This window comes from Balaenoptera acutorostrata, chromosome 14 (assembly GCF_949987535.1).
Source record: "Balaenoptera acutorostrata chromosome 14, mBalAcu1.1, whole genome shotgun sequence".
Taxonomy (NCBI): Eukaryota; Metazoa; Chordata; class Mammalia; order Artiodactyla; family Balaenopteridae; genus Balaenoptera; species Balaenoptera acutorostrata.
Window position 1 is genome coordinate 43,085,650 of NC_080077.1, and position 13,198 is coordinate 43,098,847.

Below are 13,198 nucleotides of genomic sequence, written 5' to 3' on the forward strand. Positions count from 1 at the left end.
GATTAGTGAATTTACAGACATAGCAATAGAAATTATCCAAAATGAAACAGAGTCCAAAAAAATTCAACAGGGTATCAGTGAGTTCTGTAGGACAAAGTCAAGTAGCATAATATATGTATAATTGGAGTCCCCAAAGGACAGGGGTAAGGGAAGCACAAAAATATCAAAAAAAGTAAAAGCCAAAATATTTTCCAAATTTGATGAAAACTATAAGCCCACAGATCCAAGAAACTCAAGAAATCCAAAACACAAGTGTGTGAGATAATAGAAGATATATACATTTGACCCTTGAACAACACAGGTTTGAATGGTGCAGGTCCACTCATATGTGGATTTTTTCAATAAATACACACCATGGTACTACATCATCTGAGGTTGGCTGAATCCTTGGATGTGGAACTGCAGGTATGGAGGGCCGATTGTAAAGTTATATTCGAATTTTCGACAATGCAGGTGGTCAATACCCCTAATCCCCACATTTTTCAAGAATCAACTATACTGGGCTTTGCCTCTGGTTTCTGGCACAGAACTCCTGAAATCCTTGTAATTTCCTAAGTGATAAGAACACTGGAGCATCCCTAATATTTATCTTTGACGCTGTTCCTGACATAGTGCTCTGAAAACCCTTGTCAACTCCTAAGTGATAAGAGCAGTGGGAGCATCTTTTGTTCTATTGAGGAGACTCTAAAGGGCTCCTGGATGGCTCCTGAATGGGGCTGGTCACCAGAAAGACTAAGCCATGATTAGAAGCTTGGAATTTTCAGTCAGTCTTCCCCATTTCTCCAGAGAGGGGAGAGGGGCTGGAAACAGTTAATAACAGACCATGCCTGTGTGAGGAAGCCTCTGTAAAATCCCAGTAGTATGGGGTTTGGAGAGCTTCCAGGTTGGCCAGCACTTCCACACCAGGACGATGATGCACCCCAACTCCATGGGACAGAAGCTACTCAGGGGCTTTCCCAGACATGATCCTATTGTAGTTCTTTATCTGGTGTTCATCTGTATCCTTTATCATATCCTTATAAATGTAAACATAAGTATTTCTCTGAGTTCTGTAAGCTGCTCTAGCAAACTGATCGAACCCAAGGAGGGGGTCGTTGGAACCTCTGATCTACAGCAGATTGGTCAGAAGCACAGGTGATAACCCAGGCTTGCAACTGGCGTCTGAAGTATGTGTGTGTGGGGAGGAGGGGTTCAATCTTGTGGGACTGAGCCCTTAACCTATGGGATCTGATGCTAGCTCTGGGTAGATAATATCAGAACAGAGTTAAATTGTAAGACACCCCACTGGTGTCAGACGTGCATGTTTTTGTGGGGTAAAACCCCCACACATTTGGTGTTCAGAAGTGAAGTGTTTTTTGTGAGGACTAAAGGAGACTCACAGAGAAAAAACACATAGTAGTAAAAAAACTTTTTTTTTTCTTACACAGAAAGGAACACAGAAAAAACTGAGTTTTTCATTTTCAACGAGAAATTGAAGAAAAATACATCCAGGCAAATCACAAACTGCTGAACCCAGTGATAAATAGAAAATCTGCAAAGGAGCCAAAGGGAAGAGGTACAGAAAAACTTGAAGAAATAATGGAAGAGGACTGGAAATCATAACTGCATGCATAAATATATACAATTATTTTCTTGTTATTTAAATTTCTTTAAAAGATGATTGAGATGTCTGATTTCTTGTCCAGCATGTAAGAAACCTGAAAATTGCCACTCAGTTCTAACAAGTAAAAACCTGAAACACTGAAAAATCAACTCTTCTTAAATCCATGAGAGTGAGGTCACAGGGCAAATTATTGCCCTCCAAACTGAAGAGACAACAGAGAATCACAACTTACCAGAGTAGAAACTCATGAGCTGAAAACCTCTACAGGAACCGGTGCTGGGTAGGGAAACTTGAACTGTAATTGACAAATCACTGGAGGCTTGGTGCGGGCAAGTCTGAAAAGTTAAAAACTCCAGAGGGACCCACTCACACTTTCGTGGGTTTTACCTCCAGGAGTTCATCAGGTCCTCACAGTAAATACTGGAGAAAAATCCCTTCATGCTTCTGGCAGGAGCTGGGGAAAGAGCCATTTTGAAATACACCAGAGCATTCTGTTCTTCTTAATAAGCTCTGCCCTCAGCTGAAACTATTTAACCAGAGCCTAACCTGCTGGGGTCTATCAGAGACTAATTGACCTTGGGAAAGGGAAATATCCGTCTTCAGCTGGCTCTAGCCCTCCACATGAAGGAAGGAAAATACACAACTCCAGCCTCCTTTAGCCTTCCACATGGGAGAAGGAAAATATCCAGTTCCAGCCCATTCTAACCATCCTGTCACACATAAGGGCGGAAGGGACTGAGAAGAACATGCAAACTTCATAATCCAGTGGCAAAGATAGTTCAGTCACTAAAAGATTGAGACCTAATCACAGGACTACAGAACACTTCTTCCCACTCCACACTGTACCACCACATTACTAAAGGCATATTTACAGCACTTTTATCCAGTACATCATCTCCATCTTTCAACAAAAAATTATAAGATATACTAAAAGGAAAAAAAAAAAAACCCATACAGTTTGAAGAAACAGAGCAAGCAACAAAACCAGGCTCCAATATGGCAGGGATGTTGGAATCATCACACTGAAAATTTAAAACAACTATGATTAATATGCTAAGGGCTCTAATGGATAAAATAGACAGCATGCAAGAATAGATGGGTGATGTATGCAGAGAGATGGAAATTCTAAGAAAGAAGCAAAAAGAAATATTACAGATTAAAAACACTGTAACTGAGTAAGGAATGTGTTTGATGGGCTCATTAGTAGACTGCACACAGCTGAGGAAAGAACCTCTGGGCTTGAGGCTATGTCAGTAGAAACCTCCAAAACTGAAAAGCAAAGAGAAAAAAGACTGAAAAAAAAAAAAACAAACCCACTGGAATATCCAAGAACTGTGGGACAATTACAAAAGGTATAACATACAAATAATGGGAACCAAAACTAGTAAGAGAAAGGAACACAAGAAATATTTAAAGTAATAATGACTGAGGACTTCCTCCAAATTAATGTCAAATTAATGATAAAGATAAAAAATCCTGAAAGAAGTCAGGGGGGGAAAAAAAAAACACTTGTTGAGGAACAAAGATAAAATTTATATTCAACTTACCTTCAGAAACTATGCAAGCAAGAAGAAAGTAGAGTAAAATATTTAGTGTTGAGAGAAAAATCCCACCAACGTAGAATTCTGTACCCTGCAAAATTACCCTTCAAAAGTGAAGTAGAAATAAAGATTTTTCTCAGACAAACAAAAATTGAGGGAGTTTGCTGCCAGCAGACCTGCCTAGCAAGAAAAGTTAAAAGTCCTTTGAAGAGAAGGAAAACAAAATGTCAGAAACTCAGATCTACATAAAGTAAGGAAGAGTATTGAAGGAGGACTAAATGAAAATAAAATAAAAACTTCTATTTTTCCTATTCGTAATTGCTCTAGCAGACAACAATTTGTTCAACATAATAATAGCAACAATGTAGTCATTATGCATATCTAAGTCTTATAAGCTTATATAAACAAAATGGATGAGTGCAATGATACAAGGGATGGGAGGGAATATTCAGGATTACTTTGCTACTATAAAATACTTGCACTACCCTTGAAGTGGTATAATGTTATTTGAAAGTGGACTTAGATAGTTATAATGTAAATTCTAGTAGGCAACCAATTAAAAAGAAAAAAAAAGAAGCAACTGAATGCTAAGAAAGGAGAGAAAATGGAATCATATAAAACGCTCAGTTAAAACCACAAAGGGCAGAAAAAGTATGGAAGGCAAATACAGGGAAAAAGAACAAAGGTAACAAGTAGAAAAGACTAACAAATATAGTAGCTATTCATCCAACTATGTCAATAATCACTTTGTATGTCTAACGGTCTTAATTCACCAATTAAAAGTCAGAGATTGTCAGAGTGGATTAAAAAAATAAGGCCCAACTATATGTTTTCTATAAGAAACTCACTTTAAAGATAAAAACCTATAGATTAAAAGTAAAGGGATAAAGAAAGATATACCATACTAACACTAGTCAAAAGAAAGCAGTAGTTATATTAATTTCAGACAGAGTGGACTTCAAAGCAGGAATAGTTGTCAGGGAGAGAGAGGGGCATTACATAATGATAAAGGAATCAACACACCAAGAATACATAACACATAACATAACACATATCCTTAATATGCATGGGCCTCAGAATATGTGAGCCAAAAACTGATGGAACTCAAAGGAGAAACAGATGAATCTAAATTATAGTTGGAGACTTAAACACCCCTCTATAGAAATGTACAGATCCAGCTGGCAGAAAATCAGTAAGGCCATAGTTGAACTCAACAACTCTATCAATCAACTGGATATAATGGACATCTATAGACTACTTAATCCAATAACAGCAGATTACATTCATCTCAAACTAACATAGAACATTCACCAAGACAGACCACATTCTGGGCCATAAAACACACCTTAACAAATTTAAACGAACAGAAATCATACAATGTCTGCTCTCAGACCATGGTGGAAGTAAACTAGAAATCAATAACAGAAGGAACAATGGAAAAACACAAAATACTTGAAGATTAAGCAACACACTTCTAAATAACAAAGGGGTCAAAGAAAAAAACTCAAAAGAAAATCTTAAAATATTTTGAACTAAATGAAAATGAAAACACAATTTATCAAAATTTGTGAGATGCAGTAAAAGTAGTGCCTAGAGAGAAATTTATAGCATAGAATACATATATTAGAAAAAAGGAAAAATCCAAAATCAATCATCTAAGCTTCCACCTTAGGTAACTAGGAAAAGAAGAGCAAATTAAATCCAAAGTAGGCAAAAGAAAAGAAATAATAAAAATCAGAACAGAAATCAATGCAACTGAAAAGAGGCAATCAATAGAGAAAATCTTTGAAAAGACCAATAAAGTTGATAAGCCTCTAGCCTAAGAAAAAGAGAGAGAAAATACAAATTACTAATATCAGAAATGAGAGAGGGGATATTATTAAAGATCTCACAGCCATTAAAAGGATCATAATGAAATATTACAAACAACTCTATGCCCACAAATTTGATAACCTAGATGAAATGGACCAATTCTTTGAAAGACACAATCTGCCAAAAGAACAAATAGAGTCTGAATAGGCTTATATATGTATATATATAAGGCTTATATATATAATAGGCTTATATATGTATATATATAAAATTAATACAGAAAGCACCAGGTTCATGGGTTTAATGGTGAATTCTTATCAAACATTTAGGGACAAAATTATACAAATTCTCTACAATCTCTTCCAGAACACGACAGCAGAGAGAATACGTCCTAATTCATTCTTTCAGGCCAGCATTACACTAATACCAAAATCTTACAAAGACATTACAAGAAAACCACAGACCAATATCTCTCACGAACATAAATGCAAAAATCCTTAACAAAATATTAGCAAATTGAATCCAACATTGTATAAAAAGAATTAGGCACCACACCCAAGTTGGTTTTATCATGATATGTAAGGCTGGTTCCAATCTAAAAATCCATTAATGTAATCCCTCACATGGTTAGGATAATGAAAGAAAATCACAGGATCATATCAAGAGATGCAGAAAAAGCATTTGACAAAATCCAGCACCATTCATGATAAAAACTCACAGCAAACTAGAAATAGAGGGGAACTTCCTCAAGTTGATAAAGAACATCTACAAGAAACCTACAGCTAAGATCATACTTAATGGTGAGAAACTTGAAGCTTTCCTACTAAGATCAGGAACAAGGCAAGGATGTCCCCTCTCATCACTGCTTTTCAATATCATACTGGAAGTCCTAGTTTATGAAATAAGAAAAGGAAATAAAAAGCATACAGATCGGGAAGGAAGAAATAAGCTGTCCTTATTTGCATATGACATGTCTGTTTATATAGAAAATATGGAAAAAATTTACCAAAAAAACTTCTAGAACTAATAAGTGATTATAGCAAGATTGCAGGATATAAGGTTAATATGCAAAGTCAGTTGCTTTCTTATATACCAGCAATGCACAGGTGGAATTTGAACTTAAAAACGTATTACCATTTACATTAACACCCCCCCCAAAGGAATAGTTTGGTGTAAATCTAAGAAAATATATACAAGATCTATATGACAGAAACTATAAAAATCTGATAAAGTATATCAAAGAACGAGATAAGTGAAGAGATAGATATTCCATGTTCATGGATAGAAGATTCAATATTGTCAAAATGTCAGCTCTTTCCAACTTGATCTATAGAGTCATCTCATCACAATCAAAATCCCAGCAAGTTATTTTGTGAATGTTGACAAACTGATTCTAAAGTTTATGTGAAAGGGAAAAAGACCCAGAATAGCAAACTCAATATTGAAGGAGAAGAACGAAGTTGGAGGACTAACAATACCTGAGTTCAAGACTCACTATAAAACCACAGTAATCAAGACAGTGTGGTATTTGTGAAAGAACAGACAAATGGATCTGTGGAACAGAATAGAGAGCCCAGAAATAGACCCACATAAATATAGCCAACTGATCTTTGACAAAGGAGCAAAGGCAATACAAGTCGCTGACAGATGGAGCAAAGATAGTCTTTTCAACAAATGGTACTATTACCGAGTCCAAGCTCTTACTGCTTGCCTCACAACAGGCCAATAAATCGAGAGACGAGTGGTTAGGGCAAGGAATAGCGACTTTATTCAGAAAGCCAGCAGACTGAGAAGATGGTGTCCCAAAGAACCATCTTGCCTCAGTTAGAACTCAGGCTTCTTTTGTGCTAAAAGGGGAGAGGCGTGTGGCTGGTTGTTGTAAACTTCTTGGTGCTGGAATCCTTTGTTCTTGCAGCTGTCCAGGTAGGTCTGGTCACAATATTCCTATAAACCTCCAACAAGACAAATGTTATTCTCTGTTCCGCAACTTTTTATCTCTATATGAATGGAAAAGTGTTACAGCTTTAAAGGTCAGAGCCTTGAGAATGGGCTATCCCGTATATTTCAGGCTATAGGCAACATTCTTTTATAAAAGGTGCAGAGCCAGCATGACTAAGCACAGGCAAGAGAGCACAAGGGTTAGAGCTAAAGGAATAGATTCAACATGGAGTCAAGTTTGTTCTTCTCTGTTATAGTACTGGAACAACTGGATGCCCACAGGCACGTGTGCACACACACACACATCTAGACACAGACGTTACATTCTTCACAAAAATTAACTCAAGATGGATCATAGACCTAAGTGTACAACACAAAACTGTAAGAGTCCTAGAACAGAGGAGAAAACCTAGATACTCTGGGGTGATGACTTATTAAATATAACACCAAAAGCACAATCCATGAGAGAAACAATTGATAAGCTGGACTTAATTAAAATTAAAAATCTGCTCTGTGAATGAAAATGTCAAGAAAATGAGAAGACAAGCCACAGACTGGGATGAAATACTTGCAAGACACATTTGATAAAGGATCCTTAAAACTCAACAATAAGAAAATAAGCAATGTTATTTAAAAATGGGCAAAAGACCTGAAGATGCCTCACCAAAGAAGATATATAGATGAAAATTAAGCAGGTGAAAAGATATTCAACATCATATGTCATCAGGGAAATGCAAAGCAAAATAACAATGAGAGACTACACATGTATTAGAATGGCTAAAATCCAAAACACTGAAAACACCAAATGCTGGAGAGGATATGGAGCAATAGGAACTCTGATTCATGGCTGATGGGAATGCAACATGGTACAGCTGCTTTGGAAGACATTTATTGGTTTCTTACAAAAGTACTCTTACCATATGATACAGCAATCATGCTCCTTGGTATTTACCCAGAGGAGCTGAAAACTTATGGCAAAACCTGCACGTGGATGTTTATAGCAGCTTTAGCCATAATTGGCAAAACTTGGAAGCAACCAAAACGTCCTTCCGTAGGTGAGTGGATAAAGTGTGGTACGTCCAGAAAATGGACTATTATTCAGCATCAGAAAGAAATGAGCTGCCAAGCCTTGAAAAGACATGAAGGAACCTTAAATGTATACTACTAAGTGAAAAAGTCAATCTGAAAAGGCAACATACTGTATGATTTCAACTATATGATATCCTGGAAAACTATAGAGAGAGTAAAAAGATAAGTTGTTGCTAGGGGTTAGGTGGGAGGGAGGGATGAATAGCCAGAGTTCAGAAGATTTTTAGGGCAGTGAAACTATTCTGTATGATACTACGGGGTGGATGCATGTTATTATACATCTGTCAAAACGGACAGAATGTACAACACATAGAGTGAACCCTACTATAAGCCGTGGACTTTGAGTGATGATGATGTGTTAATGCAGGTTCATCAGTTGTAATAAATCCACCACTCTGGTAAAGGGATATTGATAGGGAGGCTGTGGGTGTGTGGGGACAAGGATCATAAAGGAAATCTTTGTACTTTCTGCTCAATTTTGCTATGAACCTGACACAGCTCTAAAAAAATATTAATTTAAAATTTTTAATAATAAAATTTTAAAAATCAATTGTATTTCTACATGCTAGAACAGAACCAGAAATTCAAATTGAAAATATCATTTACATAGCATCAAAAAGGATGGTTCCTTGGGCTTCCCTGGTGGCTCAGTGGTTGAGAGTCTGCCTGCCAATGCAAGGGACACGGGTTCGAGCCCTGGTCCACGAAGATCCCACATGCCGTGGAGCAACTAAGCCCGTGTACCACATCTACTGAAGCCCACGCGCCTAGAGCCCACGTGCCACAACTACTAAGCCCATGTCCTGCAACTACTGAAGCCAGCGCGCCTAGAGCCCGTGCTCCGCAAAGAGAAGCCACCACAATGAGGAGCCCGCGCACCACAACGAGAGAAAGCCCACGTGCAGTAAAAAAAGACCCAACTGCAGCCAAAAGTAAATAAAATTTTTTTAAAAAGGTATGGTTCCTCCTTCCCCATGATTTTAGGGATAAATTTGAGACATAAATTTGACAAAAGATCAAACATTTTTGAAATTATATAACACCTAAATAAATGGTGAGGTTTACTTTGTTCAAGGGTCATATGATTCAATATTATTAACACATAAATTCTTCCCACATTGACCTATAGATTCCATGCAACGCCAACAAAAATCCCAGCTTTTTAATAGAAAATGACAAGCTGGCTTTAAAATTCATATTCAAAGAGAAGAGCCCAAACAACTTTGAAAGAAAACAAAATTGGAGGCCAAACACTACCCGCTTTCAAGACTCATTAGAGTAATTAAGACAACGTCGTGTTTTTATAGTTAGACAAATAGATTGGGGAACAGAAATATTAAGTGCTGGACCCACACATATAAGGACAACTGATTTTTGACACAGGTGCAAAGGTTATTCTGTGGAAAAAATACAGCTCTTTCAACAAATAGTGGTAGATACCCATATGACAAAAAGTTACCTAAGATCCACACTTCGCATCATATCCAAAAATTAGCTCAAAATGAATCATAGACCTAAACATAAAACCTTCATTCTAAAACTTCTAGAAGCAGAGAGAGAATCGTTGTGGCCTTAGCTCTGGCGGAGTTCTGAGCCGGAAAGCCCGGGCTGTACACTCTCTCACAGCCACAGCACAGCCCGGCACTCCTCCCCACTACCGAGCGGCGGCTCCGCCCAGCCCCGCCCGGGACCCTACTCGCCCCTCCCAGCCAGCCCCGCCCCGCCCCGCCTCTCTCGTCCCGCGGCGCCTGGCGGCGCGCGCGCCCGCCCGCTTCTCCACCCGGAAGAGCCACCTGAGCCGCCAAGTTGAGGCAGTGCACGGCCCGGCGCCCCTCGGGAGCGCGGGCCCGGCCGAGCCGCCCGCGTGGCGCCTATCTCGTCCGGGCGCGAGGCGTGCCCGCTGGAGCCTGCGCGCCCCCGCGGCCGACGGCGCCTCGCGCGGCCCCACGCGCGCGCCCCGCCCCGCCCCCACCCGGGGCCTCCTCCCGCCTCTTTGGACCCCGCCGATCGGCTTGAGCTCTCCGCGCCCTTCGGCCTCGGGAGCACTGCGCCCCCGGTGACTTCTGACACCACGTATCCGCCAGTAAGTGACAGCCGCTGCCTTGTTGCACCATTATTTATTTTTCCTACAGTGCGTCCCAAGTCTCGCCCACACCTGGTTAGTTCCAAAACTATTCAACTCTGGGACCAGACCGGCGACGGAGCTGCCCGCAGCCGAGCCTGGGAAGTGTCAGAGACCTGCCGAGTTGTTGTAGGGTACGGGCTACGTCCAGAGACGGAAGTGTGGAAAGCAGTTCTCCGGGCACAAGTCGGCTCCACGTTTACCGAGCGCCCGCGGCTAGCCAGGCATGGAGGAGGCGCCGACCTGAAGCGGGCGGGCAGGGGCGGTGCCAGCGGGGCGGGTCTTAGGACGCGGAGGGGCGTGGCTCCCGGAGGGGCGGCGCGGCGGGTGGCGGGCTGCGGTTACCAGGGATCCAGCTAGATTGCCGCGGGTGCATCCTCCCGGATTTTTCTTGTTGGCACTTAAGTCAAGAGGATAAGGTGGCACAACTTGGCTTTATTTATTTTGTCTTCAAATGTTGCATAAGAAAAAGGAAAAGGAGCTTGAAAGTTGTAAAACACTGCCACCAGTCAATCTGGGTGAGCATGTTTCTAGCGTTTGCAAACTGCTAAGAAATATTTGATTAGTCAGTTGTGCCCAGGTATTGAAAGTGAATGCTGTTTATTTTAGTGATGCTATTTCAAAAAGACTAGGCGAAATTTAATCTGATCTTAATCTGAACCATGAATTCTGCGGCTGTCCCCTTCCTGCCCTATGTGGAGCTGCCTTTTAAATTGCTAAATTTGTGGCTCCAAATTTAATATGCATTTATAGAATCTTAGAGATTATCTTATAGCCACTCTTGGGATTCCAGATTTTTTTTTTTTTTAGCAAAGACCACATCGTGAATATACTGTATGATTAGTTGTTCCTTCCCAAGTGCTTTTTCTGCTTTATGCTTAGGTGAATTTATATTACCTAACCCAAACTAAATACTTACCAATGTAGTGGCCTACACATCTCTTAATCTCACATTGGCATCCTGTAGGTGTCAGGATTCTTGACCTAACTGTGGTATACCGTGCACCCCCCCCTCCTTTCACACCTTCTAGTAGATTCCCAGAGAAGGCAAATATTGCTAATAGCACGTGTAATACATATTTAGGATGCTAAACTGTGAATGTCATAATCTTCTTTAATCTTTCTGTTTCTAAAGCCTAGTACAATAAATGTTGGTTGAACGAAATTAGTCAAAGGACACTTATCCTTTGACTAATAAGAATTTCTTAAATGATCCATTTGGACAGTTTATTTGTAACTGTCCATTGCCACATCTGGGATTGTCACTCCATTTAAATTTAATCCTTCTCTCCTTTGTGCTCCTATTTGTATTGCATTTTTACCACTGTTAGAGCACCGTTTCATTTGATCTGTTCCTTGGTTCTTTGAGGGCATAGAGGGCCTTTTATTGTGCTTTTTTCATTTCCCAGAATAGTGCCTTCTACATGGTAGATATCTACATGTATACATGAAAATAGAATGGGGATAGGCCCTTTTAATCTGTAGGTGCAAATTAAAAAATATATATATATAGCCAGGAATGTAATATACTGTATTTACTTTCAATCGTAGTGATTTATTATTTAGAGACCAATTTCCTTTCCTCAGTTTAATGATCTAGTTTTTTTTAGACTCTTGACAGCTGTTTTTGTTGAAGCCAATAGTTTTCCTAGGTTAGAAAAAGAAAATAGGAAAAAGTTCACCTCCAAATGTAAATTTCTAAAGCCAATTTGTTAACTATTTAAGTCAGAATTGGCTACCAATCTGAATAGTAGCGTGTGTTCCGCTTAAGTAGCAGAATACAAATGAAAGTGTGTGTGTGTGCGTGTGTGTAACTAGGTTGTGGGGAGACAGAGAGAAAGATACGTTTTTTATGTGAATAAAATGTAGAACCAGGATGCTTGCAAAGAACTCTACTGGGAGTAACTTAAACCAAAAGACTGGCATTTAAGATTTTATGCTTGAGAGCAAACGCATATATGGAATCTGATTAAAGAAAAGGCAAAGGCCTTTTACATGACGTATTATAGGGTTAAGAGGAGGAAGTTTGGGGAAAAGATATAGGAAAGGCATTGGACCATTTTGGATTTCGGTTATCAGTACTAACATAATTCTTTGACTTAAAATTAACTTCACTCACTGAAAAAAATAAATTTGATAAGTGACTGTGACTCTGTCAGATCTAATTAAGATTTGAATTCAGATAGTATTTTGAGATTAGAGTGTGACCCAAAGTCAGAATGATTTATAAGCAATCTTTTTGTAAACTAGTGTATAAGTCTAGAAAATCAAAGGTATAATACAGTCCTTTGTCTTTCTTTAGTTACCTAGGTCCAAGATGAATAGCAATCAAGTTACACTGGTTGGTCAAGTGTTTGAGTCATATGTTTCGGAATACCATAAGAACGATATTCTTCTCATCTTGAAGGAAAGAGATGAAGATGCTCATTACCCAGTTGTGGTTAATGCCATGACCCTTTTTGAGACCAACATGGAAATCGGGGAATATTTCAACGCGTTCCCTAATGAAGTGCTAACTATTTTTGATAGTGCACTTCGAAGATCAGCCTTGACAATTCTCCAGTCCCTTTCTCAGCCTGAAGGTGTCTCCATGAAGCAGAATCTTCACGCCAGGATATCAGGTGAATCACTTAAGGATTTTACTGCCATGTTATTGTTGAGAAAGATTTTGAGAAATCCCAACATATATTGAATTAAAGCACTAAGAATTGACATTTATACTTAAAAATATATCCATTATGTAGTTGATGGTCACTTTTGGAAAAGAATCATGATTTTATACTGTTTTTCTCTGGACATTTGGGAGGCTGGGGTACTAGCCGTGCCAACTGAGAGGAGGGAGAATGTGTGGAGGCAGTATATTTGTGTGCATATTATACATATATGTATGTGTGTACAAAACTAGTTCAGCTTTCTGAGCTTTTATGACTCCTGACAATGAAAAATTGATAATTCAAAGAATTAGCAACGTGGTAGATGCTACCTAGTGATCTTCAAAACTATTTTAGGAAATTCATTATTTTTATATATCAAGTTTAACATTGTGCTGGCCACCTATTAGGCACTCAATAACTTTTTTTGAATGAACGACAG

The 13,198-nt window shown here is 39.2% G+C and overlaps 1 protein-coding gene across 3 annotated transcripts in view; it reads left to right on the top strand.

Moving 5' to 3' along the window:
• The first annotated feature begins 9,739 nt into the window (after positions 1-9,739).
• The window catches only part of MCM9 (minichromosome maintenance 9 homologous recombination repair factor), an 84,986-nt gene continuing 81,527 nt past the window's right edge, over positions 9,740-13,198 (top strand). For all 3 annotated transcript variants that reach the window (XM_028168665.2, XM_057527744.1, XM_057527745.1), the window contains exons 1-2: positions 9,740-10,066; positions 12,408-12,726. In XM_028168665.2, coding sequence (XP_028024466.2) covers positions 12,423-12,726 — 304 coding nt within the window. In that variant the 5' untranslated portion in view covers positions 9,740-10,066; positions 12,408-12,422. The remainder of the gene's footprint in view (positions 10,067-12,407; positions 12,727-13,198) is intronic.